Raw genomic sequence first — 26300 nt, forward strand, 5'->3', positions numbered from 1 at the left:
CCACCCCAGAATGCTGCATGTAGACCGGCGCATCCTGCAGAATGCTGTGCGCAATGTCCTGGATGGAGAGCTGCTAAACCGCTACCTATACCTTAGCACCATGGAGCGCAGTGAGCTGGCCAAGAAGATCGGTACCACGCCCGACATTGTGAGTACCACCTCTTGTCCTTGCCCATCTGCCTCACCTGCCCTGCCCACCCACACCTTTACCTTCCCATCATCCCACAGATCCTGGATGACTTGCTGGAGACAGACCGTGTCACGGCTCACTTCTAGCCCTATGAGGCCACCCTGCTGTTGAACACCTCCCTCTACCCATTTTGTATAAAACACAAAGAAAACGATTTCTTTCAGACGAGTGTGTGGTCATTATGTTTAAGAGCCACATAGGGTATCTCCCATTCCAGGCTCCAGGTTGTAAGGTTTCTGCACTGGGGCCTGCTCAGTGTGCACATGCTGGAAACTCTGCTGGCCTCTGTAGCCTTGCAGTCATTATGGCTCAGGGAACTACATCTCCAGGTACTGGTAGACCTCCTCAGCCTTGGAGACAAAGCCCAGGCGGACCAGAACACGCAACAGTAGGGCAGTGAGTCGCATTGCTAGGGTCTCCAGCCTGGGGGCGGGGGGCAGGCCAAAGGATCATAAGTAGGTGGGGAGCAGATCCTGGCCAGTCACCCCTCCAGCCCTCATGTTCACTCACCTCAGGGCCACCTCAAACTTGAATGCTTCCCAGACGACCTTGATGTGTCGCAGGAGGCTGCTGTTATAAATGCCATGGTATGCTGCACCCACCAGGCGGCTCCAACCCCAGACAGCACTGCATCAGATACACACATCAGCCTGCTGACCTGCTGCAACACCTCCAGGCTTCCCCTTGGGTCACCAACCTCTTGGCCATAAGGAAGTAGCGGTCAACAGGGGTGCCCAGTGTTGAGTTGATTGCTCGCACTGTGTTGATGTTTCGCAGCACTAGTAGCATGGGCCGTGGCAGTGCCTTGAGCACTTCCATGATGCTTTCAAAGTGCTCACGGGCCATGTCCTGCATGTAGGCCGCCTCCTCCCGACTTATCAGGTGGGAACCCCACAGCTGGCCCAGGCGGACAGGTCGCTGCATGAGCATCTCAGAGAACAGCATGTATTCTGTGGAGAAAAGGCAGGAAGGAGAATTCCTGTGTTGGTGCACAGGGGCAGGGTTCTGTTTGTTCCACCCTGGCAAACACCTACCCTTACCTTGTACCCCAAGTGCAGCTGCATGTGTCTTCATTGCAGCATCGTCCCTCAGGATGATGGCCCGCCATAGCTGGCACAGGGAGGATCGGTCCCTGCAGGAAGGCCCAGCTGTGAGCTCCAAGCTCTAAACTGCAGGAAGAGGGGCCCAAATGAGGCCCACTCCCCTCGTGCTTGGCCCCATCTTACTTCTCATCCAGGAACTGGTAGAGCCCATGGTCCAGGAGCACCAGCTCTGCCTTTCCATCTGGACCTTTCCGCACCAGAACTAGGAACACAGCATGTCAGCTCAAGCCACCCCTCTGGGACCCCACCCTGAGGGCTTTCCTACCATTGCCAGGGTGGGGGTCAGAGTGAATGAAGCCAGTGTAGAATATCTGTTCAGCAAAAGCCTGGATCAGCTTCTTTGCTACCTAGGCAGAACGTGGAAGATGCATGTCAGCCACCGTTGCCCAGCATCCACCGTCCTGCCCCAGCACAAGGTACTCACATCCTGCACTGCCAGCCCCTGACTCTTGATGGCCTCCATGTCATTCACCTTACAGCCATCACAGAAGTCAGCTGTCAGCACCCGCTGGGAGAGAGTAAGAGGCTGAGTGAGCTCAGCAGGGCCTGTGTGGCCCCACCCTCAGGGAAGACTACCCAGCCCACCTTGCTGGACCTCTCCCAGTACACCCGAGGAACAACAATATAGTGGAAGTGCTTTAGCTCCCGAGCGCAGCGCTCAGCATTTCGGCCCTCATTCTCAAAGTCCAGCTCCTGAGCCAGGGTCCCCTTCAGGTCCTAGAAGTTACAGATGGACAGACAGGTGCCAGTCAGGTCCAGCATTAGCACTTACCACTAGCTGCCACTCCCCCACCCGCTATGGCTGATGCTACCTGCAAGACCCAGCTGAAGCTGAAGCTGGGGTGCATGAGCCCAATGAGCTGCAGCAGGAGTTCCAGTGTGTGCACATCCCCATCAAAGCGATCTCGGAGGTCAATGTACTGCACCTGCAGTAGGCCAGGGGACACTGAAACCCGGGGTCACCAATGACCCAGGATCCATCTAGTGTGCAGCATAGATACCTTTACAGCTACAGCAGTGCCATCATGTAGCTTGGCACGGTGCACTTGAGCCAGGCTTGCGGCAGCCACCGGCTGATAGTCAAACTCCTGGAAGAGTTCACTAGGCAGTGCCTGGAAGTCTTCAAGGAACAGTTCGTCCACCTGGCAAGAATGTGGATTTGGAGTCATTGCCAGGCCCGGTGAGCAGCCCCCTCTCCCTCCTCCCCTGCAGTGGGGCTCACCTCCCTGAAGCCCCGATTAAGAGCCTTGTCCTCCAGCACACGCAGCGTCTGGATGTACTCAGGGGGCAGCAGGTGGTTGAAGGAGCACAGCCCTTGGCCCAGTTTCACATAGAGGCCCCCATTGCGAATAGCTCCTGCCACCAGGGCGTCAGCCGCTCGCTGGTGACATGCAGACATCACCTCCACATATCCCGGGCTGTTCTGACCACAGGCATAGGGAAGAGGCTGGGGACAGGGCCACACCCTGGTCCCCCCCAAGAACCCACCACCTTCAGTGTCCCTGCTCCCTGCCATGTGCTCAGGATATGACAACAAACCTCGTCCACTCCTCGCAGGACAATATTTGTGCACCACCAGTAGTCCAGGGAGATGAAAAAACCAATCTTCAGAGACCTGCAGGCAGAGTGCCTTAAGCCCCAGGCAGGTAGGGGAGTGTGTCGGTTCTTGTAGGTCCCTCTGCCCTAAGCCCAAAGTCTAACCTCACCCGTCAGTCCCAGTGCCCAAGGTGAGACTGGGCTGAGGGTCAGCATCTGGTAACGTGGGATCTGTGAGCTCAGGGGATACTACCCTACTACCCATGCTGATGTCCTGTAGGTGCCCACACAGACTACTGAATGCCAGTGGGGTGAGGGATGAGGACTGGGCAGAGGGAGCAGTGGTGGGCATGGCAGATCATGGTTCCATGGGAGTCACTTGGAAAAGGGAGGAAGAAAAAGTTCTTTAGGAATCAGAGAAGGTCTGGTGAGATGGTTCAACTGGTAAAGGCATTTGCCACCAAGCCTGTTGACCAGAATCCAGTCCTTAGAACCCACATGGTGAATCAACTAAAACTTGTCTTCTGCCCTCCACATGTATACCATGGTGCATTCTCACACATATACAATAAATAGATAAATGTAAAAAAACAAGAAAAACCCAGAGAAGCCGATTACCCCCCTCTCTGTAGACTACGAGGATCCCACTTCCTTCCCAAGCTATAAGCTAGGGTGGGTAGCCTGGGTCTGGAGGAGGACTCAGGGTTGGGTGTATGTTTTACTATTCAAGGTGTGTGTGAGGGGACACAAAGCCTAGTCCCTTTGGATGACCTCAATAGGGTCCCACTTACAGCTGCTCCAGCACAGGAAAGCCAATAACTAAAACAGTGTGGCAGGTCTGACCTGATATAAAAGGCTCCCTTCTTTCTGGGACTCCTCTTTCAAGAAGTCAGCCCATTGGGGCTGGAGAGATGGCTCAGCGGTTAAGAGCACTGACTGTTCTTCCAGAGGTCCTGAGCTCAATTCCTGACAACCACATGGTGGCTCACAACCATCTAGAATGTGATCTGATGCCCTCTTCTGGCCTGCAGGTGTACGTGCAGGCAGAGCACTGTGACATAATAATAAATAAATCTTGGCCTGGAGTGGTGGCGCAAGCCTTTAATCTCAGCACTTGGGAGGCAGAGGCCAGTGGATTGCTGTGAGTTCGAGGCCAGTCTGGTCTACAAAGCAAGTCCAGGACAGCCAAGGCTAACACAGAGAGACCCTGTCTCAAATAAAATAATAATAAAATAAAAATATATAAGTTGCCTGCCTTCTGTAAATGTCCTAAGAATTTGCCAGAGGGTTTAAAAGAACTAAACTAATTCCTTAAGCAGAAGAAATTTCAAGACAGCACAATGTTGAGTCTGTGGCATATTTATTACAGATAAAGCTTATGTAGGTATACAAGGAATTGGGGGCAGAAATAAATACACTCACACAGCACAGCTCACACAGCCCCAGCTCTCAACTCCACTGCAAGGCACCAGTTTCTAAGAGTAAGCCTGATTCTAAAGCTGAACAGGGAACAACCAGTATGAGCCTAGAGTATAATGTCCCACACAAATACTGCCAGGAAGGGTCAAAAATGCCCAGATAAGGGCATTAAAGGTCATAGAAAGGCTAATGGTGAAATCTGGGTGTAGACATATGTGATAAAGCAGAGATTGAAAAGTCTTGGAGTGGACAACAGGAAGCTTGAAGGGTCTCTACTGAGCCAAATCTGGAACAGACTTTGAAATAAAACAATCCAGGTAACAGACTGAATGAAATAGGCTTCTCTTATGCCAGGCTGGTGTGAATAAACTAATACTTTTTTTGTTTTGTTTTGTTTTGGTTTTGGTTTTTGTTTTTCGAGACAGAGTTTCTCTGTGTAGCCTTGGCTGTCCTGGACTTGCTTTGTAGACCAGGCTGGCCTCGAACTCACAAGATCCACCTGCCTCTGCCTCCCGAGTGCTGGGATTAAAGGCATGTGCCACCACACCCGGCTCAACTAATACATTTTTTTTTTAAAGATGCATTTATTTATTTATTAAGTATGCAGAAGAAGGCACCAGACACATTACAGATGGTTGTGAGCCACCATGTGGTTGCTGGGAATTGAACTCAGGACCTTTGTAAGAGCAGGCTATGCTCTTAACCTCTGAGCCATCTCACCAGCCCAACTAATACATTTTTAAATGGTAGAAGGGAAACATTTTTTTCCTGAGACAAGGTTTCTCTGTGTGTCCTTGGTTGTCCTGGACTGCACTATAGACCAGGCTGGCCTTGAATTCACATCAGTCTGCCTGTCTCTACCTCCAAGTGCTGGAATTAAAGGCATGCGTCACCATCCCAGGCTTGGGGACCTTTTAAAGGTTTATTTACTTAATATGAATGCTCTGTCTGCATGTACTCCTGAAAGTTAGTGGAGGGCATCAGACCCCATTACAGATGGTTGTGAGCCGCCACGTGGGTGCTGGGTATTAAACTCAGGACCTCTGGAAGAGCAGCCAGTGTTCTTAACCATTGAGCCATCTCTCCAGCTCCAAAGGTTAAATTCTTTACAGGAAGAGGACAAACAGTTAATGTCGAAAAGAATGACTGAATTAGAAAAATCATCATTGCCAGGGGTGGTGGTGCACACCTTCAGTCTCAGCACTTAGGAGGCAGAGGCAGATGGGATCTTTGTGAGTTCAAGGCCACCCTGGTCTACAGAGGGAGTTCTAGAACAGCCAGGGCTTCATGTAGAAACCCCGTCTAGGGGGAAAAATAAAACAAAACAACAAATTACTGGATTTAAAGGAACAAACTGAAGCCATGTGCACCAGGCTGGACACAAGAGTCTAAAATACCACTTTTGTGTTGTTCCAGGCAGAGGAGCAGTACCTACAGTGCCTAGCAGAGCACACTGGGAAAACCGATTCCAAGAACAGCCAGGCAGTAACCATTCCAACCCCAGGTCTACCTTTGCCTCTCTGCCTCTGACAAAGCTTTATTTACCCAGCAGACAGCTGATCAAAGGACCCCTGCCTTTGGTCCAGGGACCATATGGAAGGCAGCAGCAAGCGGACCTCTGTCCTTGTTTATAGACAGCATGTGATCGGGCATAAGCCTGGAGTAATGGAGTTTAGTCTCAGATATTTAAAAGTATTTTTGTTATTCTTTCAGCTTTTCTAATATCTCATTTGTTTGTTTTGAGATGAGGTTTTACTATACAGCCCTGGTTGGTCTGAAGCTCACTATGTAGACCAGGCTGGTATCAAGCAAGAAATCCGACTGCTGCCTCATAAATGCTAGATTAAAGGTGTGAGCCACCATACTGAGCCAGTTTTAGATATTTGAAATAACCTCAAAACAGAAAAAGAAGTAGGGCCTGTTGGTACCTCAGATCCCCAGTCCTCAGGAAGTAGGAGGATGAGGTCTAGAAGCAATTTAGCAAAACCCCGTCTTAAAAGTAAACCAAACAAAATTGGGCGTAGTGGTGCAGCGGGAGAGCAGACGCAGGGGAATCTCTGTAAAATTGAGGCTAGCCTAGTCCACCTAACAAGTTCTGCCTGCCAGGGCTACACAGTATAACCTTGCCTCAAAACCAAAAAGGGGTAAGAGAACAGGGCTCTGCAACAGAGCCCCAGGCAGTCTGAAGGCCAGGTACCTCCAGCCACCCCTCTGTTCCTCTGCCCTCCTGTCCAGGGCTCTGAGAACCCAGGGCCTACGGAACACAGGAGATATTGTTCAGCCTGTTAATAGGATGCTTCAGAGCTCTAGGCAAAGCCAACCAGAAGGACAGGTGTGAAGGGCCTCAAAGATGGGAATACATATCCAACCACAGGCATGCCTGTGGAATAACGGGACTCAATCTCAGTGCTGTTACTTACGAAATGCCTAAGGACCCAGAGACCTAAGCCTTCCCCCGAGAAGGCAGCCCCGGCTCAGGGAGGCCAGTAGTGCTCAGAGTTAAATGGGGCAATATGACACCCTGCACCACAGGACCCTGACCTCTACCAGTTCAAAGACATTCAGGTTAAGGCTTCTCTCATTAACAAAAACCAATGAAGCTGGGCTGGCGGCTGTAGGATTCCCCACCCTGGGAGAAGGAGGAACTTTGCAGAAACCCTTTCACACAGCGCTAGGAGTGAGGGGGCAGTTCCCAAGCTCTGTGTCTGGATCAGCGGGTCTCCTTGGATGCGCAGAATAGGGTAGTGTCTCTCTGTCCAGGGCTGGAGGCCTTGCCCTCAAGGCCATGGCTGATCTGGTAATGTCTGCTGAAGTTCTAGCTAGTAGAGGTTTCAGGGACCCCTCATCACGGCCGTCCCCTGCCCTGTCTATATCCTGCCTGTTAAACTGCAAACTCCCGGAAGAACCCAGCACCTCTTGGAGGAAAGGGATGCTGGGAAGTCATTCCCACCCACCCTATGCCAGGGCTGGCATAGCCCTCCTACCTGCCAAAGCGCCCGATGCCGTCTATTGCAAGCCACAGCTTCCTCTTCTCCTGGGGCTCTGCCATGAAATAGCGGGCTCCGAGGAGCAAGGGCACCCCCACCATAGTAGCAGAGACAGCCCTCCTCCACAGCAGCCTGGTTCTTGGGGTCCTGAGGAGACACAGACAGGGACTGGAAGTGCTGCTCCTTCACAAGGAAGCCTTTGTAGAGCCGACTCTAAGTCCTGTCTATGGGACCATGTGGCCACCAGAGGTCACCCGCCACGGTCAAGGCCCTTTTCCAAGACCCCACAACAGCACAGATGCTCCATGCTGAATAAGCAGGCGTAGCTCTGGCCCTGGCCCTGATATGAAAGGTTCATCAGGCAGGTTGGTACAGATCTGCAGTCTACAGACTGGACCACCATCTATGTCCACATTATAATGGTGCAAAGAGATCCTAAGTGATAAAAAATGAGACATGGTAGTACTAAAGTCAACACAAACCAAACTGAGCAAGAACTCAAAACAAAGGCCGGGCATGGTGGTGCATGCCTTTAATCCCAGCACTCGGGAGGCAGAGGCAGGTGGATCGCTGTGAGTTCAAGGCCAGCTGGTCTACAAAGCGAGTCCAGGACAGCCATGGCTAACACAGAGAGACCCTGTCTCGAAACCCACCTACCCCCCCCCCCAAAAGAACTCAAAACAAGGAATAGAACAGTGTCCTACATTGTCCAAGACAGCAAACATCACATAGGCTCAATACAACAACAGGAGCATCGCCATGTTCACATACAGCCTTCTGTCTATGCTATGGTACTCTAAAGGAAAGGGCCTTCCAGCCTGGTGGTGGTGGCGAACACCTGTGATCCTAGCATCGGGAGGCAGAGGTAGGTGGGTCTCTGCGAGTTTGAAGCCAGCCTGGTCTACAGAGCAAGTTCAAGACAGCCATGGCTACACAGAGAAACCTTGTCTCAAAAAACCAAAAGGGGAAGGAAGGAAGGAAGGAAGGACCTTCTTCCCTGCTCAGAGTCATACAGTCTCCACGCCTCTTCTGGCTGCTCTCACCCCTTGCCTGACACCCGACTGAGGCAGTCCCACTCTCCATCTCTAAATGAGCCTGCCTATTTGATGGAGTGGGCAGCCCTATGTGTAGTCCTCTCAATTTGCCAGTGTCTGCTTGTCATAAAGTTCTTGTTGGGAACACCTGTCTCTATAGAGTGTGACCAATCGTAGGTCTTATGGACTCAAGTTTGAAGACACCACTGGAAGATACAAATGCATCCTGTTTGGGGGGTACAGGAGAAAAGATGCAGTGTGGGCCTCTCCACTTTTCTGACTATACAATACACATCATCTCCCTGCCTGGAAAGGGTGATGCCTTTGGCTGTGGGTGGTCTCATTACCTTGTCAGTGGGCTCCTGAAGTTTCTCCTGAAGAATATGGCAGGGCATGGCCAGGGCTTCTGCCTGCTCTGCAGCAGGGTAGAGTGGAAGTGGCACAGTCGCACCTGTCAAGGAGGAAGACAGCAAGGCTTGGCAGAGGCAAGGACATGGGACACTGTTCGTGCCTCTGTCGTCGCCTGGCACCTACGCAAGCCTGGAGCAGAGCTACACCAAACGGTGTCCTCAAACTCACTCAGTGAGGGCTGTCCAGGCTTCCAGGGCTCAAGGCAGAAAGCTGGCCAACCACCAGTCTCAGCAATGAAGACACAGGCTGCCTGCTGGATGAGAAAGCTGAAGGCAAGAGAGGAAAGACATTCCTGAAAATGCTTCATCCTAACCTGGTTTGTCTGTATTAAGGGCCAACATCACTTTTGTGTGGGCACCCTTAAACTGTTACTATTTCTTGGTGCTGACACCATGGAAGTGGGGCGGCATAAGGTTTGTGTAAGACTGAACCCATAGGTAACCTGTCCTGAAGAAGAGAGGGATGTGGAGGAATCTTACTTCGGAACATGGCAGCTCTGGCAGGAGAGCACATCCAAAGACCTTCTAAGTCTGTGTGATCTGGCTGGAATACAAACAGGCCATTAACCCAAAAGAGACAGAGGCAAACAGATCTGCGTTCAAGGCCAGCCTGGTACAGAGCAAATATCAGATAAAGAAAAGCTTAGGTTCAGGCGTGGTGGCACATGCCTTTAATCCCAGCACTCAGGAGGCAGAGGCAGAGGTAGGCGGATTGCTGTGAGTTCAAGGCCAGCCTGGTCTACAAAGAGAGTCCAGGACAGCCAAGGCTACACTGAGAAACCCTGTCTCAAAAAAAAAAGAAAGAAAGAAAGAAAGAAAGAAAGAAAGAAAGAAAGAAAGAAAGAAAGAAAGTGATGTCTAATTGAGTGGCAGAAAAAGTGTCGAACCAGAGAAAGAGAAAGCTACTTAAGGGGCAATGCAGAGAGAGAGAAAGAGAGAGAGACAGAGAGAGGGAGACAGAGAGAGAGAGAGAGAGAAAGAAAGAGAGACAGACAGGTTTTACTGGGAGAGTTTCATAGAGAGGTTGAGTGAGAGAACAAGCTAGACACGAGCTTATTAAAAACACAGAATGAGGCCGGCATGGTGGCTCATGCCTTTAATCCCAGCACTCAGGAGGCAGAGGCAGAGTTTGAGGCCAGCCTGGTCTTCAAAGGGAATCCAGGACAGCTAAGGCTACATAGAGAAACCCTGTCTCGAAGAACCAAAACAACAAAAAAGAAAAAAGAGAAGAAATTCTTTACTGTGTATAATTAATATATGCTAATAAAACACCATTCTTGTCCTCATTGCTTGAGGTAGGATCACATTATGTAGCCTTGGATGGTCTGGAACTCAAGACCAGGCTGGTCTCAAACTCAGAAAGACCAACCCGCCTCTGCTTTCCAAATGCTGGGATTAAAGGGGTGCATGAGGTTAGAGAGATGAGCTAGTGGCTTAGATCCATTTCCTGCTCTTCCGAATAGCCAGAGTTTAGTTTGTAGCACCTGGTGTGCAGCTCACAACTGCTGTCCCTCCAGCTCCAGGGTATCCCAAGCCTCTGGACTCCTTGAACACTAGCACACATTGCACAATACCCACATGCAAACACATAAACATCTGCACAAAAGTTTTAAAAAATAATAGTAAATCTTAAAAAGAACGGTGTGTACCACCACACCTGCCAATAAAACATGAAAGAAAAACAAAACAAACAAACAAGCAATCCAGGCATGGTTGTGTAAGCCTTCAATGCCAGCACTTGAAGAGCAGAGGCAGTTAGATGTCTGTGAGTTTGAAGCCACCATGGTCTACTGTTAGAGATTGGATAGCCTTTCTGAACTCAGCACTAGATGGAGAACTCCCTCTCACCAGCGGGGGCCCCTACTCCCTGCCTGACCTCACCTGGACAGTCTTTATGCATATGGGCGTGGTAGTGATAGCCTTTAACCCCAGCACTCGGGAGGCAGAAGCTGGAGAGATGGCTCAGATGTGAAAGGCGAGACTCCTAACCAAAAATAATAGGTAGATTCAGACAGTAGGTATCAACAATGAAGTCTCTGTACCACTCGGCTATCTTTATTGTTAGGTGCTTCTCAGTGATGCAGGGGTGAGGATGTGGGTGCAGGGCAGGTACTAACTGGGGTGATTTGATCACTGATCAAATGTTGTGTTAACACACTCTGTACCCAGTGAATATATACACTCATGTATCCAAACAAAACAAAACAAAACAAAAAACAAAACAGAACTAACAACTGTCTGTAATCCCAAAACTCCATGGGCCAAGGAAAGAGAATCATTAGAAGTTCAAGGGTCAGGCAGAGGCGGGCAGATTGCTTCGAGTTCAAGGCCAGCTTGGTCTCCAAAACCAGTCCAGGACAGCCAAGGCTACATAGAGAAACCCTGTCTCAAAATAAGAAAAAAAAAAGCAAGTTCAAGGGCCAGTCAGGGCTACCTGGTGAGTGAGTTGGAGGCCAGCCTGGTGTACAGAGACAAACCCCTATCTCAAAATAAAAGTAAAAAGAGGCCAAGCATGCACAGGATCTGTACAAACTCCAGTAGCACAAGGGGAAACAAGTTACAGAAGATTTTTCTATAATATCAAAATCCCAGGAAAGAGGTAGCATTCTACAAATGAGGCAGTTATTTTATGGCAGGGGCCCCAGTCTGAGATGATGCTGATGCCAGTTAGAGACACTTAATATAACCCAAGTTGGGGAGATTGTGCTTTTTCAGTGTTTTTGGTTTTGTTTGTTTTTGAGACAGGGTATCGCTGTAACCTAGGCTGTCATGGAAGAAGAGGGTTTTAAGGACCAAGAAGATAAAGGCTAGAACAAATGCCGGCCTCAGCTTGTTGCAGATCCCTGTGTGAATCTGGAAGGGATGATGGATGCAGCACTAACCTACCAAATCAACTTCATTTTCCTGAGTAAGCCTCAGATTCTTGCTTTCAAAAGTACAGATTGAAAAAAAACTTTTTACAAAAGAAAAAGTACAAATTGAGCTGGGCACGGTGGCTGCATGCTTGTAATCCCAGCACTCAAGAGAGACAGAGACAAGCAGATAACTGTGAGTTTGAGGACAAGACAGCCAAGGCTACACAGAGAAACTCAGTCTTGAAAAAAACAAAACAAAAACAAAAAAAACAACAACTAGAGAAAAGTGCAAAGTACTGCACCATAAAAGAGTGAACTAAGCTCACAAAATGACTTGCAAGCCCTCGGAGCGGTGCCCAACATACTGAACACTATGAACATGTCCAGCAACAGAGCACCAAGGTTGCAGCGGGATCAAGGATGCCCCACATAGATCGCCAAGGCTCTGTCCCTGTGCCAGTTCTCTGCTGGCTCACAATGCCCTCGGCTCTCTGCATCTGATAGAAGACTCTTCAACCCGACTTTCCAGATTGAATTGCTTACTGTGTACTAGCTTCCTGATGCTTTTCTTTTCTCTCTCTCTCTCTCTCTCTCTCTCTCTCTCTCTCTCTCTCTCTCCCCTCTCCCTCTCTTCTTTCTTTTTTGTTTTTCAAGCCAGGGTTTTTCTGTGTAGTCCCAGTTGTCCTGGAACTCTGTAGACCAGGCTGGCCTCAAACTCAGAGAGATCAGCCTGCTTCTGCCTCCTGAGTGCTGGAGATAAAGATGTGTGCCAACGCGCCCGGCTCCCAGGTTCCCACTGGTTTACTGTGCTCAGAAGAGAAGAAAGACCATTTCCCAACATGTGCAGACAGGTCACACTCTGAGAATGCAGAAAGACTTCCACTAACTGGAACAAAGGGACAGGAAAGGGGCCGCTGAGTCAGGTGTGTCATGGCTGAGGACACAGACCCACAGAATGACTAAGGCAGCTAAGGCAGATGGGCAGGCGTGATTCCGTGAGACTTCCGTTTAGACGAGGATACACACACCTCTAACTAGCCTACAGACCTATTCTTTTAGGAGGTGCCTGCAACGCCCTCTGCCCCTTCTGTCCCACCCCCCCAGCCCCCCAGGATTCCTCAGCAAAGGATCCTAGGTAAGAGATGTTGGTCTGGCTCTAGGCATGCCAGTCAAGTAGATAAAGCCTTGTGCTAAAAACTCCGAAGTCACTACCCTCCACCAGGGTGACTCAAATGCCTGTGTCCTTTTTGGATAGGCTACCCAGCACCCATTAAGCTATCTTCTGAAATCCCCATCAAATGAGAAATAATCTTTTTGTTGTTGTTGGTTTGTTTGTTTTGCTTGTTTTTCAAGACAGGGTTTCTCTGTGTAGCTTTGACTGTCCTGGACTCGCATTGTAGACCAGGCTGGCCTCAGACTCACAGCAATCTGCCTGCCTCTGCCTCCTGAGTGCTGGGATTAAAGGCCTGCGCCACCACACCCGGCATGAGAAAGAATCTTAGGCCCCAAAGGTGGCCAAGCCTGTAGCCAGACCTGCCAAAGCCCAAACAAATCCGAAACAAGAGCCCCCCCAACGTTGGGGGTCCATGGTCTGCGGTTCCTTTCTCAAGCAGAAACCCTGACCCATGACTGTGGGGGAAAACTGAAGGCAAGAGATAAGGCAGAGGAGGAATGTCCTCGGAGGCAAAACAAGGCCACAGGGTCAGGGAAGTGCAGACAGGAAGGACGCAGATAAGGGGTTAAAGAGACTGTTTGCTCACGCTCTGCCTGCCGGGAGAGAGCAAGTTAAGTGCTATATAAAAAGTGTGTGTGTGGGGGGGGGATAAGAACTTCATTATTCTTGAAGTGAACCCACAGCCATGTGTCTCTGTCTAGCATTACCCTTCTCTCCAGGTCCCTGTAAGGCCACAGCTTTGCTGGCCACAGCAGCCCAGAACATGACCACCACACCGCTGGCAAACAAAGAAGGGGTCAGCTTATTTCCTCCCACCAGAAGAATATTCCCCTGGGCTACTCGAGCAGGTACTCACCAACCTGTCGTGATGTTGACCAATGGTCAAACAGCCCCTTCACGTCTTTCCATTTAGGTAGAGTCCCATAGACTCTCCGCACATGGTTCTTGTTTTTGTGTTGTTTTGTTTTGTTTTGTTTTGTTTTTTTGGGGGGGTTAGCACTATGTGGCTTGGAACTCACTATGTAGACCAGGCTGTCCTTGAACTCATAGAAATCCTCCAGCCTCTGCCTCCCAAGTGCTGTGCCATCTACAGAGAATGAATGTATGCAGGAAACAAACAAACAGAAGAGAACAGAACACCCCATTCAACCAGAGCTCTTCCCCAGTGACTGCATGAAGCAGCAAAGTCACGCTCTAGGAGAACCCTACAGCCATACACAGTGGGCTAGAGGAAAAAGACGGGTGTCCACATAAGCCGGCCTGCAGCACGAATGACTGCCAAGACTCAGGCTAGGGCCCTTAAAAAGGGTGACCAAGCTGGGTGTGGTGGCGCACTCCTTTAATCCCAGCACTCGGGAGGCAGAGGCAGGCAGATCGCTGTGAGTTCGAGGACAGCCTGGTCTACAAAGCAAGTCCAGGATAGTTAAGGCTAAACAGAGAAACCCTGTCTCAAGAAAAGAAAAAATAGGGGATCAAACTACAAAAGTTTAACTGGGTAGATAGCCTAGTGCACCTCACAGGAAGGGAAACAGAGACACAGAACATTTCCCAAAGTTGGGAGCTGACAAAACTGGGGAATTTTATTTTATTGGTTTTTCCAGACAGGGTTTCTCTGTGTAGCCTTGGCTATCCTGGACTCACTTTGTAGACCAGGCTGGCCTCGAACTCACAGCGATGCACCTGCCTCTGCCTCCTGAGTGTTGAGATTAAAGGCCTGAGCCACCACGCCCGCCTAAGACTGGGGATTTGAGTTAGAAGCAGTGGGTGCTGTGACCAGGAATACCATCCTGGAACAGCCTACAAGGACCCGACTTCAGTGGGCTGCGGCTGCTAAACCGAGGTTAAAATTCGCCTTTCCAGCCCGGCAGTGGTGGTGCAAACAGAAGCCGGCCAGCCGATCTCTGAGTTCAAGGCCAGCCTGATCTATAGGCTCCAGGACAGCCAAAGCTGTTGCACAGAGAAACCCTGTCTCAAAAAACAAAAGCAAACTCCCCAGAGTTGTCTGGGGGATTAAGTGACATGGCTAGAGCACGTTTCGAATGACAGGACTCATCCAAAAACAAAAAACAAAAAAACCTTACACACCCACCCACAGCAGAGCAGCGCACGGCAAGCCAAAAGGTAACCCAACTCTTTGCCTATCAGAATCTAACCCTACAAGACTAAGCATACTAGAAAAACGACCTCGGAGAAGTTTGAAAAATAGCACAACTGCAGAGGGGCCACACGTCAAGGACAGGGGATGAGCGAGGACACCTCCAGGGCCAGAACAGGGAGCCAAGGGAGTGAGGGCAAGCCCAACCCAGCGAGTATCCCGGCACTGTCTCCCTCCCAGAAGTAGCTAAAAGGGTGCAGAGCGGCTTTCCGTGGAGACACGAGGGGTGCGCTGCGGACAGAGGCAGGAAGAGGGGGAGAGGAGCCGGGGTGAGGTTTAGGCGATGCTGAATCTTCCCAAAGGGTCTGGGGAGCAAAGCGAGGCCGAGGATCTGAGAGTTCTCCAGAGCTTTAGGGTCGATGGACCTAACCCGGGCCTGGGTTAGATCCAGGATCTCGGGATAAGGAAGTCAGATCTCAAGGCTAGGATGCGGGGCGCATAGAGTCAGGGTCCAGGTCCAGGGCGTGCGGGGGCGGGGTCCTCACCGGCCGCCACATGTCCCCGGCAGCGGTCTCTTCCTGGCTTCGCGGTAGATGTCTCTGGTGCCTGGCTGACCCCGCCGCAGAGAACGCAAGGCGCATGCGCACTGGGTAAAGCTGGGTAGAGTAGAGGAACCACACCCCCAAGACATGCCGGCCTCTGCTACGGCGCAGCGGCCCCTTGAGGTCGCCCGAGGTATAGGCTCATGGGAGAGTTGAGTTTCATGCTCACATGGAGGCGCTTTCCATTTATTTTTGCGTTTTGTGGGGGTTTTATTTGTTTTCATTGAGACAGCGTTGCTCTCTCCATCCCAGAATGGCCTCGAACTCCTGGCAGTCTTTCTGTTTCAGCCTCTCAAGTGCTGGTATTACAGATGTGAGCCACCATGACTGCTTGACAAGCTAGAAGCACTCTATCATTAAGTCAGAGATGGCTTTTTGTTTGTTTTAAGTTCATAGTTCTGGATTTAGCTCAGTGATAAAGCAATTGCCTAACAAGCACGAGGCTGTGGGTTTGGTCCTTAGCTTTTCTCCGTTTTCTGAGTTTCTTTGTGTGGCCTTGGCTGTCCTGGAACTCACTCTAAAGACCAGGCTGGCCTCGAACTCACAGAGATCCACTTGCCTCTGCCTTCTGCTTTTGTTTTTGTTTCCCAAGACAGGGTTTCTCTGTGTTGTGTAGCCTTGGTTGTCCTGGACTCGTTTTGTACACCAGGCTGGCCTCCAACTCACAGAGATCCACCTGCCTCTGCCTTCCAGAGTGCTGGCATAACAGGTGTGTGCCACTGCGCCCGGCTTACACTTGGTCATTTTCACTTTCACTACAGCTCTCAGATTGCAGTAATAGTTGACAGCACCTGCTGAGCCAGCCACATAGAGAGCCAGAGGTGCCTTAGCATTCCTGCCAACTGTGCCAGTTGCTGTGTCCCCTGTGTCCAGGACCTAGTGTCCCCTTAGTCTTCATTCTCCATGATGTCCATTCTTCCTGCAAACACTCTCCTGGAGGTGCCACCTGGATCCTCAGAACTTCCATGTAGTTCCTGCTTTCCTGGCCTCGGGTGCCCCTGTCAGTAGCTGTCCGCTATCCCTTAAGGCCAAGAAACCATCCTATGTTGACCTTGTGGTTTTTGTTTTGTTTTGTTTGGTTTTTGTTTTGTTTTGGTTTTTGGTTTTTGGTTTTCCGAGACAGGGTCTCTCTGTGTTAGCCTGGGCTGCCCTGGACTCACTTTGTAGACCAGGCTGGCCTCGAACTCACAGCGATCTACCCGCCTCTGCCTCCCCAGTGCTGGGATTAAAGGCATGCGCCACCACGCCTGGCCTTTTTTGTTTTTTGTTTTTTGAGACAGGGTTTCTCTGTGTAGCCTTGGCTGCCCTGGACTTGCTTTGTAGACCAGGCTGACCTCGAACTCACAGCAATCTGCCTGCCTCTGCCTCCCCAGTGCTGGGATTAAAGGCGTGCGCCACCACCGCCCGGCTTGACCTCTGTGTTCTTGAAGGCCACCCTGAGCCTCTCCCATTTTCTCTCACACCTGCTCGAGCTGGGAAGCTGCCTTCCCATTGACCACTGAAGCGGGCTCTGAGATTGTGTCACGCCTTCAATCCCAGATCAGGTTTGGAGTGCAGGAGTCAGAGTGTCAAATATCAGGGGGTTCAAAGGTTTGTGAGCTAGAGGCTGCAGGGCAGAGGCATCCGTTCCCATTCACTCTTTCTGGAGCTGTTCCTTGCCAGGCCTAGGCAGCAGCTAAGGTGTGCAGGAGCAGCAGCCAAGGCCACACAGAGAAACCCTGTCTCAGCAACAACAACAACAACAACACTAACAAATAACAAAAACAAAAACATGTCCAGGAGTACGTGGAGTTCAATGTCAGGGACAAAAAGGATTCAGGGTGCACAAACCCCAAAACTAAAAGGAAGAAGTGGGTGCTCTGTGACCCAGTTCCTCATAGTGCACATGGGACAGGTAGGTGGCAGGTGGGGGAAGGCAACGGGATCCAGATAGACAGCAGGGGGCAGATCAAAGTCCTCGGGCCTCAGGTGAGGTCACACCTAAACCAAGCACACCTAGCTGGGAGCTACCTGTTGGAAAGTCACGGGGCCCCATGTAGCCTAGGAAACTCCAAGACACCTATTTAACCCGAACCATTGCAAACATTACAGAGTACAGTCTCAGCCAGCAGCAGTGAGTAATCTGCCGCAGTTGGAACACTTTGTGTAGTTTTGGTATCATATGTCAGGATGTACATAAAGCAACTCAGCCATACAGGGGCTCAGAGACTGGGAGATCGCAAACCTTACAGCGCAAGTGATGGGCCTAGTCATGAAATTAGAAGCCGGGCTTGGAGCTTGGGTGATATGGAAGTAGAAAGTGACCCCGTGGTAGACATGGGGTAGAGTGGACAAGAGGGTGTTTGCAGATAAAATTGGTACTGTGGAGAGAGACTAGTGGGAGGCCAGGATTTCCTAAGCTCCAGGTGACATAGCGTGGAGCAAAGGGTGGCGCTAAGCTACCTGGTGGTGAGAGGGCTTGGCTTTGGGGAAGAGGCGTACTCTGTTTGGAGGCACCCGTGCAGGCCTGGCCAGCAGCCCCCTCAGGAAAGCCACGCACGGTTAGACAGGGCTTAGCCCTGTGTTTTGACTAGGAGCCACCTCTAAGACACAGGACGGCAGAAGCCAGTAAATACAGGGACCTCCAACAGCAGAGCTGGTAACCCTGCCAAGATGAGAGCAGAGATTGCTCGTGCCCCAGGGTGTGGTCCTGCTCTGGCTCTGGCTCCAGAGCCTACCATTTCTCCCTCTCTCTCCTTCTCCCTCTCTCTCTCTCTCTCTTTTTTAAACCACATAAAATATTTAATAGATCCAAAATAAGAAAAGATGGATAGAAAGTCTGTCCTGAGACGCTGGTCCCAAAGTTTTGGAGGGTTCACTGAAGAAACTTCAGTTTACTAATTTTTTTCATCCTTTTAGTGTTCAAAGTTCTAGAACAACTCCTTGCTGTTTGTAGTCAGCTCTCCATCTTCCCACAAGGTAACAGTCGGCGCAGATCCGTGAAAACAGAAGGGAAGCACGGGGGGGGGTGGGGGGGGGGGTGGGGGGGGGGGAGGTGGGGAGGAGTCTGTCCCTTCTGGGAGGGGAGCTTTCATCCCTGGGGGCTCCCTTCCCACACAGGGAGCCTGTGACCACTTTTCTCATAGTATAGCATCTTCTTTCACAGATCTGCTTGGCCAACACCCACTGTTTTGCCCCTAGGTTTTGATGGGCAGACAGGAGGCTGACCTCAAAGGCTACCACCACCAAGCCCCTGCTGTGAGCACCTGTTGAGACAACGGCACCGCCGTTTTTGCTGGGCCTGCTCGTAGAGGCAGGCATGTAGTATCCCGCTATTATTGCATGTGGCCTTGGGGTGCTGGGGGAGGGGCTAGAGGACAGAGATACAGAAGGACTAGGAGACGGGGAGGAGCCTCCATCTAGTCAGCTGTGGCATCGTCTCCATTGGATAAGGCTTTCCAGGGCAGACTTTTGGGTGGGAGCACCCACATTCCACTAAGTGACCCCCTCACCTCTGCTCTGTAAGGAAGCTCAGTAAACCCCCTGATTCCTCCAGAGTGAACCTCAGAGGACTCCTACCTGGGTTTGTCATTGTGATCTTAGGAGGTGTATGGGGGGGCTTGGCCCTGTCCTCTCTCTGTGTAGGACCAGGTCACTTTCTCCTGGTCCTGCACCCATGATGGTCTCACCCACTGGCTCTCCCTACAGCTAAACCCACGCACTTCCTCTCTTCCTCGGCATGCTGAATACTTGGGCTGGTCCTGTGGCAAGCCTTACTAGTTCTTTTTTTTTTTTTAATTGTATTTATTGCATATGAGTGCTTTATCTGCAGAAGAGGGCATCAGATCACATTATAGATGGTTGTGAGCCACCATGTGGTTGCTGGGAATTGAACTCAGGACCTCTGGAAAAGCAGGCGGTGCCCTTAACCACTAAGCCATTTCTCCAGCCCGCCTTACTAGTTCTTGTTGGTAGAGTGTAAGCAAACAGATGCCCACTGTGGGGTTGTTTCTCATCTTTCCCAGGTGACATTTCGGCCCCCAGGAGTGGTTAGGGGTTCCACGAGCACCCAGGATCTCTTAGTGCTCCCACAGCAGGAGACTCCAGCAGAGTATTGTCTGGTTATTGTCCAGTCTCCCTCCTCCTGGGCCCTCATGACAAGCCCATCCACAACGGCCACCTCTGGGGTCCTTGTCCCCGGCTCCCTCCCATCTACCTGCCTTCTTCACTCCCCACGTCTTCCACTGAGAGGCAGCAAAGACACTTCCTACAAGGGACTGGAAGGACAGGAGAGTAGGAGCTACACAAGGCAGCCCCGCCCCTGTACAAACACGCGCACGTGAAGATACATACATCTTAAAGTTAAGAGAGCGAGCCGGGCGCTATGGCGCACACCTTTAATCCCAGCACTCGGGAGGCAGAGGCAGGCGGATCCCTGTGAGTTCGAGCCAGTGTGGTCTACAAAGTGAATCTAGGACAGCCAAGGGCTACACAGAGAAACCCTGTTTTGAGAAACCAAACCAAACAAAACAAAGTTAAGAGAGCGAGCGGACAATGGTGAGAGAGACCACTGTGCTGCCTGTATGCTATTTCTCTCTCATCTTTTTTAGATTGATTGATTGTGTGTGTATGTGTGTGTGTACAGATGCCAGAGGGGACTTGGAGCTGGGGTTACACATGTTTGTGGGTCACTGTACTGGGATTCATGGCCTCAACACCACGAAGAATTTCAGAGCCAGAGAATTTCAGAACTAGCCGCTGTGATGAAGCACAATTGGAGATTCTGGCTTAGCTATTTAAGCATTAGGACAAGAGAGGACCAGAGGGACTCAAAGAGGAAATGAAACAGATCCAAGAGGGTGGAAGTGGGCTGGTCTGAGGGGCAGGGGCGCTGCGGAAGGCAAGACAGACCCAAGACGCAGCCAGGAGTGTGGGTGTGAGCTCTTTTTGATCATTAAAGGTTATTTTGATTTGCTCATGGTAAGATTTATAAGCAGTGCCTTTAAATTACTGTGTTTAATAGAGATCACTGAGAACTCGGGAATATTGACAGCTTGACATTTACTTACCACTGTTTGGGTTTTGTGTCTGAGCTGTAGCTGAGTGTCAAACAAAGGTTATTGGTTTTTATAAGTGACGATCTGTTCATAATATTAAAATTTTTTTTCTTTTTCTTACTTATTTTTTGAGACAAGGGTTTTGTCCTGTTATTCTAACTGTTCTGGAACTCACTATGTAGACTAGGCTGGCCTTTGAACTCACAGACATACACCTACCTCTGCCTCCTGACCGCTGGGACTAAAGATGTGAGCCTCTACGCCCAGCTAAAGATTTATTTATTGATTTATTTATTTTAGTTTGTCCAGACAGGGTTTCCTCCATGTAGCCCTGGCTGTCCTAGACTCGTTTTGTAGACCAGGCTGGCCTCAAACTCACAGTGACCTGCCTACCTCTGCCTCCCAAGTGCTGGGATTAAAGGCGTGCACCACCATGCCCAGCTATTATTTATTTATTTATTTTAATGATTTCGTTTTTATTATATTTATGTGCATTTATGTTTTGTTTGCATATATGTCTATGTGCGGTGTCAGAGCCTCTGGAAATGGAGTTATAAATAGTTGTAAGTAAAGGCCCTACCTTTTTTTTTTTTAAGATTTTTTAAAATTATGTGTACAGTGTTCTTCCTGCATGTAACGCCTGCAGGCCGGAAGAGGGCACAAGATCTCATTGTAGATGGTTGTGAGCCATCATGTGGTTGCTGGGAATTGAACTCAGGACCTTTGGAAGACCAAGCAGTACTCTTAACCTCTGAGCCATCTCTCCAAACGTAGGCCCTACTTTTAAACTATTCTATTTTAGTTTCTTAAACGTCTACCTCCCTTCCAACCCCCAACCCTAGGTAGGGGAGAAGAAGGTAGGAAGGGACAGGGGACATAGGTCTCTTTAGGCTTAGTTCCAGCTGGTTAGGGTCATCGGGTTTGGGGGGGCAGTAACAACCTCCGTTGTCAGGATGTCCAGTAGTCCAGCAGAACCAGCAGCCTTCTTCCTCCTCGGACCAACTCCACCAAGTGTCCTCTCCTCTCTCTGGGCTCTGATATTAACATCCTCTCCATGCCTCAGAATTCCACTAACTGCAGCTGGCAAAGACCACGCCCCTCTCTGAGACACACAAGGCAATTACCAGCTGTGGACAAACTAAAAGCAGCTCCATATCGCACACTTGGGACTAAAACAAAAATATGACTGGGCATGGTGGCGCACACCTTCAATCCCAGCACCTGGGAGGCAGAGGTAGGCAGGGCTCTGTGAGGTCAAGGCCAGCCTGGTCTACAAAGAGAGTCCAGGACAGCCAGGGCTACGCAGAGAAACTCTGTCTCAAAAAACAAAAACAAACAACAACAAATATATATATATATACATACATACATACATACATACATATATTTACATAACATAACTGAGTTTTTAAAGAAACCAAAACTTCCACTACATGTAAGTGCTATGTGGGTGCTGGGAATTGAACTCAGATCCTCCAGCAGAACAGCCAGTGCTCTTAACCACTGAGCCATCTCTTCCAGCTTCCTAAAGATTTATTTTTAATTATGTGTGTATGTATATTTCTATGGATGTTCACATGAGGGTAAGTGCTGGCTGAGGCCAGGCAGTGGTCACACGTGCCTTTAATCTCAACACTTAGGAGGCAGAAACAGGCATATCTCTGTGAGTTACAGGACACCTAGGACTATTAAACAGAGAAACCCTGTCTTGTTTTGTTTTGTTTTTGTTTTTCAAGGAGGATGCTAATCTTCATTTTACTAAAATTACAGGTGAAGAAAACAACCTCTCAAGCCGGGCGGTGGTGGCGCACGCCTTTAATCCCAGCATTTGGGAGGCAGAGGCAGGCAGATCGCTGTGAGTTCGAGGCCAGCCTGGTCTACAAAGTGAGTCTAGGACAGCCAAGGCTACACAGAGAAACCCTGTCTCGAAAACTAAAAAAAAAAAAGAAAGAAAGAAAGAAAGAAAGAAAGAAAGAAAGAAAGAAAACAACCTCTCTCTCTCATGAATTTCCAGACAGGTTTTTCTGTGTAGTCCTGGCTGTCCCGGGACTTGCTCTGTAGGACCTGGTTGTCCTTCAATTCAGAGATCCACCTACCTCTGCCTCCCAAGTGCTAGGATTAAAGGCTTGCAGCACCACCGCCCATCGGCAGACACTGTGTCTTTAATTATATTTTTATCTAGCTTTCTGTTTACCCAGACCTCTTACCTTACTTAAGCCAACTGGGTCCAACCAATTAGATTACTGCTTTCCTAATTTTAACTCCATTTCCTATCACTGGGGATACACAAAGATTTAAACTAATTCTTCTAGTCAAAATTAAAGTGCCTGTTTCCTTAATCTGCCACCTCTACGTTTCTAGGCTTAATTATCTGACCACACTTCTCTGACATCACATGTAAAATGTTACTTCAAATACAGAGGACCACACAGAAGTCAGGCCAGCTCACGATGGTTAATAGACTTTTTATGTATGTATGTATGTATTGTGACAGGGTCTCTCTCTCTATAGACCTGGCTATTAAGGAACTCTTTATGCAGACCATAATGGGCCTCCAACTCAGAGATGAGTCTGCCTCTGCCTCCAGAGTGTTGGGCATAAGGGTGAGGATCACAGTGTCAAGCTGTTTGTTTTCATGTCCAAATCAGCTTGAGGAAGCAGGAGACTTGACTTTATCAGCATCCATCACCTGTGAGTCTCCTTCCCTTTCCTTTCCTATAAACTAATTTTTTGATTTTTTTGTTTTTTGGTTTTTGGTTTTTGTTTTTCTTATTTTTCCCCAAGACAGTGTTTCTCTGTGTAGCCTTGGTGGTTGTCCTGGACTTGTTTCTTCTTCTTGTTGTTTTCTTTTCTTTCTTTCTTTTTTTTTTTTTTTTTTTGTTTGTTTGTTTGTTTTTTGGTCCTGGACTTGCTTTACAGACCAGGCTGGCCTGGAACTCACAGAGAGCTGACTGCCTCTGCCTCCCCAAATACTGGGATTACAGGGGTGTGCCACCACGTTCAGCTACAGTTTTTCTTTCTTTCTTTCTTTTTTTTTTTTTTTTTTTTTTTTTTTTTGGTTTTTTGAGACAGGGTTTCTCTGTGTAGCCTTGGCTGTCCTGGGACTCGCTTTGTAGACCAGGCTGGCCTCGAACTCACAGCGATCCGCCTGCCTCTGCCTCCCAAGTGCTGGGATTAAAGGCGTGTACCACCACGGCCGGCTTCAGTTTTTCTATTTTTGTTGTTGTTGTTGTTGTTGTTGTTGTTTGAGACAGGGTTTCTCTGTGTGGCCCTAGCTGTCCTGGACTCGCTCTGTAGACCAGGCTGGTCTCAAACTCACTGAGATCCGCCTGCCTCTGCCTCCTGAATACTGGGATTAAAGGCGTGGCAATTTTTCTTTTTTTTTTTTAAATTTTCTATTTTTTTTAATTTATAAAGATGTTTTAAAATTATTATCTATACAGTATTCTGCCCACATGCCAGAAGAGGGCACCTGATCTCATTACAGATGGTTGTGAGCCACCATGTGGTTGCTGGGAATTGAACTCAGGACCTTTGGAAGAACAGACAGTGCTCTTAACCTCTGAGCCATCTCTCCAGACCCCAAATTTTTCTATTTTTTAAAGTTTATTTATTTTATGTGTTTGAGTGTTTTGTGTGCATGGATGCGGTGCGCCCTTCAATTGGGCCTGGTGTTGTTCAAAGAGGCCAGAAGAGGGCGTCAGATCCCCTGGGACTGCACTCACACATGGTTGTGAGCCACCATGTGCATGCTGGGAAGTGAGCCTGGGTCCTCTGTGAGAACAGCAAGCACTCTTAACCCCTGAGGCATCTCTCCAGCACCTCCTCCTCCTCCTCCCCCACCTCTTTAAATATAAGCAAAAAGGTCTGACGTATTACGACATGAGCCTGCTGAAGGAGAGATAAACCTGTTTTTTAGGATCCCAAGTGCGGGATTGGAACGGTCTTGTGAGAGAACAAGTGAGGTTAATCCACTAGAAGACAGACCACTTCGTGCAGGAGCTTGATTGTTGCCAGCTGAAAAGATCCCGTGAACAGACTCTGGGAGGAGATATATAAAGGAGCCCAGAACTGGTGATGGGGCTTTTTAGAGACTTGGGATAGTTTTGGCTGTTCATCGCTGCACTTCGAGACGCTCCTAGAGAGAACCACTAGAGGGAAGACGTCGGGACTCCAGCTCCTGCTGAGGTTCCAGCAGAAGAAATCCTGAAGGTTGTGCAGGAGACTCGTTCCTCGGAACTGATATCCTTATGGTTTTGTTATTGTGTCTATTAATCCTCATTTCCTATTGTTTTGGCTAGTCAGGTTATAAGTGACGTATGCTCGGTCACTAAGTTGTTAATAAAATATATTGTTAAGAAAATTGAGCCTACAGCCTGCCACTTTAAGAGCACAGTTCAAGCCGGGCATGGTGGCGCACGCCTTTAATCCCAGCACTCGGGAGGCAGAGGCGGGCGGATCGCTGAGTTCAAGGCCAGCCTGGTCTACAAAGAGAGTTCAAGGACAGCCAAGGCTACACAGAAAAACCCTGTCTCGAAAAACCAAAAAAAAAAAAAAAAAAAAAAAAAAAAAAGAGCACAGTTCACTCTAAGATATCACAGCCAGGGGAAATCAGGCCATGCCACCTTCTGCAATTTCTCCCTTGAGAGGAAAAACTCTGAGTGCACAGAGCTCCGAGGGAAAGAAGCAAGCCCGGTCCCTAAAAAGCCACTAAAGCCAAACTCTCCCCTTTGTTGGATTTCTTTGAATGCTTGTTCTCTCATCATAAACCACCCATGGTGCCTCTGTCCTCTACCCTTTTACTTGAAGCGGTTTCTCAGAATAGCACCTACAACGCTGTCCTCTTTTATATCCTGCCCGGCTGCCTCTGGCACAACGCACCTCTGCCTCCTAGTGCTCTCCCACCTCAAGGCCTGATCACCACCACCGCCGTCTCTGTGGTCGCAAGACTCTCCTAGTAGGATTTATTCTGCAAGGTAACTGGTGTCACCTTCCTTCCCCGTGATCTAACGAAGCCACCTTCTCGCCGTTACGTCACGCTCTTGAGGGGCAAGTCAAAGAGTAAGACACTTCCAGGTGTAGGTACGGGCTCAAAGGGCAGTAAGAATGTTCTCAGTATTAGCAGTACAGACCCTTCGGGTGGTTTCCATGGTACGTCTCAAAAGGCCATGCTTGACCAGCCGCATGCACAGCAGCAGGACGCCATGGCGTATACGACCCAGGTCTTACAGTGGGAAATGATTAAGGGACAAGGTGGGGTGAGGGGATGAGGGGAAAGGGAGGGGAGGGTTCCTAGCAGAATGAATATAGATTGATTGAGGAAAAGAGAGAAAGAGCCTCTGAGAGTGGGAGAGATCCCAAGGGAGTAGAAACACCCACACTTCAGCAGTCTATATTGGCGAAGGGAATCTGCACACACAAATCCTTAAGTTGCTCAACACGGGCGACGTGCTGCCGCTGGGGCTGCTGCTCTGTTCTTTGTTTGACCCTTGGCCCAGGTAATGCTGCAGGGTGAAGGCAGGGTTCGGCAGCCTTGTGGATGTGCACGCCCAGCTGCGCAGAAGCAGACCATAGCGAGGAACAAGGGGAAAATAGGAGAGACATCCTAACAGGATGAGTCCTAGAGGCGAGGTTGAACACTTTGACCGGGGGGGACAAGACTAACCTTTCGGAATGATTGACTTAACTGCCTTTGTTTCCAGCCCCACTGACCAGAGATGAGGTGTTGTCGGTTTCCTCCTCGGTGATAAAGTGCACGGTGAAGAATCACTTCCTGGTAGTGCTCCTTGGCGTCTGTGAGGACAGGCGGCCCAGCCTTTGACCTGTGGTGTTCTGTCTAAAGATTAGCTGCAAATGAGA

The 26300-nt window shown here is 49.5% G+C and overlaps 2 protein-coding genes across 4 annotated transcripts in view; one reads left to right on the top strand and one right to left on the bottom strand.

Annotated features, from left to right (window-relative positions):
* The window catches only part of CPSF1 (cleavage and polyadenylation specific factor 1), a 16313-nt gene extending 15960 nt beyond the window's left edge, over positions 1 to 353 (top strand). The window contains exons 36-37 of the mRNA XM_084748659.1: positions 10 to 148; positions 229 to 353. Of these exons, the coding sequence (XP_084604785.1) occupies positions 10 to 148; positions 229 to 276 (187 nt within the window). The 3' untranslated portion in view covers positions 277 to 353. The remainder of the gene's footprint in view (positions 1 to 9; positions 149 to 228) is intronic.
* Positions 345 to 26300, bottom strand: ADCK5 (aarF domain containing kinase 5). Of its 3 annotated transcripts, XM_084748661.1 has the most exons (15): positions 15349 to 15448; positions 8617 to 8720; positions 7233 to 7382; positions 2833 to 2908; positions 2516 to 2716; positions 2295 to 2435; positions 2106 to 2219; positions 1879 to 2010; positions 1718 to 1801; positions 1559 to 1640; positions 1417 to 1495; positions 1231 to 1322; positions 888 to 1140; positions 701 to 817; positions 345 to 613 (listed from the first exon to the last, which is right to left on the bottom strand). In XM_084748661.1, exons 1-15 carry the CDS (start codon positions 15442 to 15444, stop codon positions 508 to 510), a joined length of 1827 nt encoding a protein of 608 aa, XP_084604787.1. In that variant the 5' UTR covers positions 15445 to 15448; the 3' UTR covers positions 345 to 507. The 3 variants fall into 3 exon arrangements, with proteins under 3 accessions (XP_084604787.1, XP_084604788.1, XP_084604786.1); XM_084748662.1 differs by lacking the exon at positions 15349 to 15448 and adding an exon at positions 26154 to 26300 and having other exon boundaries at positions 888 to 1322; XM_084748660.1 differs by having other exon boundaries at positions 888 to 1322.

The sequence above is a fragment of the Acomys minous genome, assembly GCF_964271855.1.
Source record: "Acomys minous genome assembly, chromosome: 12".
In the NCBI taxonomy this organism is placed as follows: domain Eukaryota; kingdom Metazoa; phylum Chordata; class Mammalia; order Rodentia; family Muridae; genus Acomys; species Acomys minous.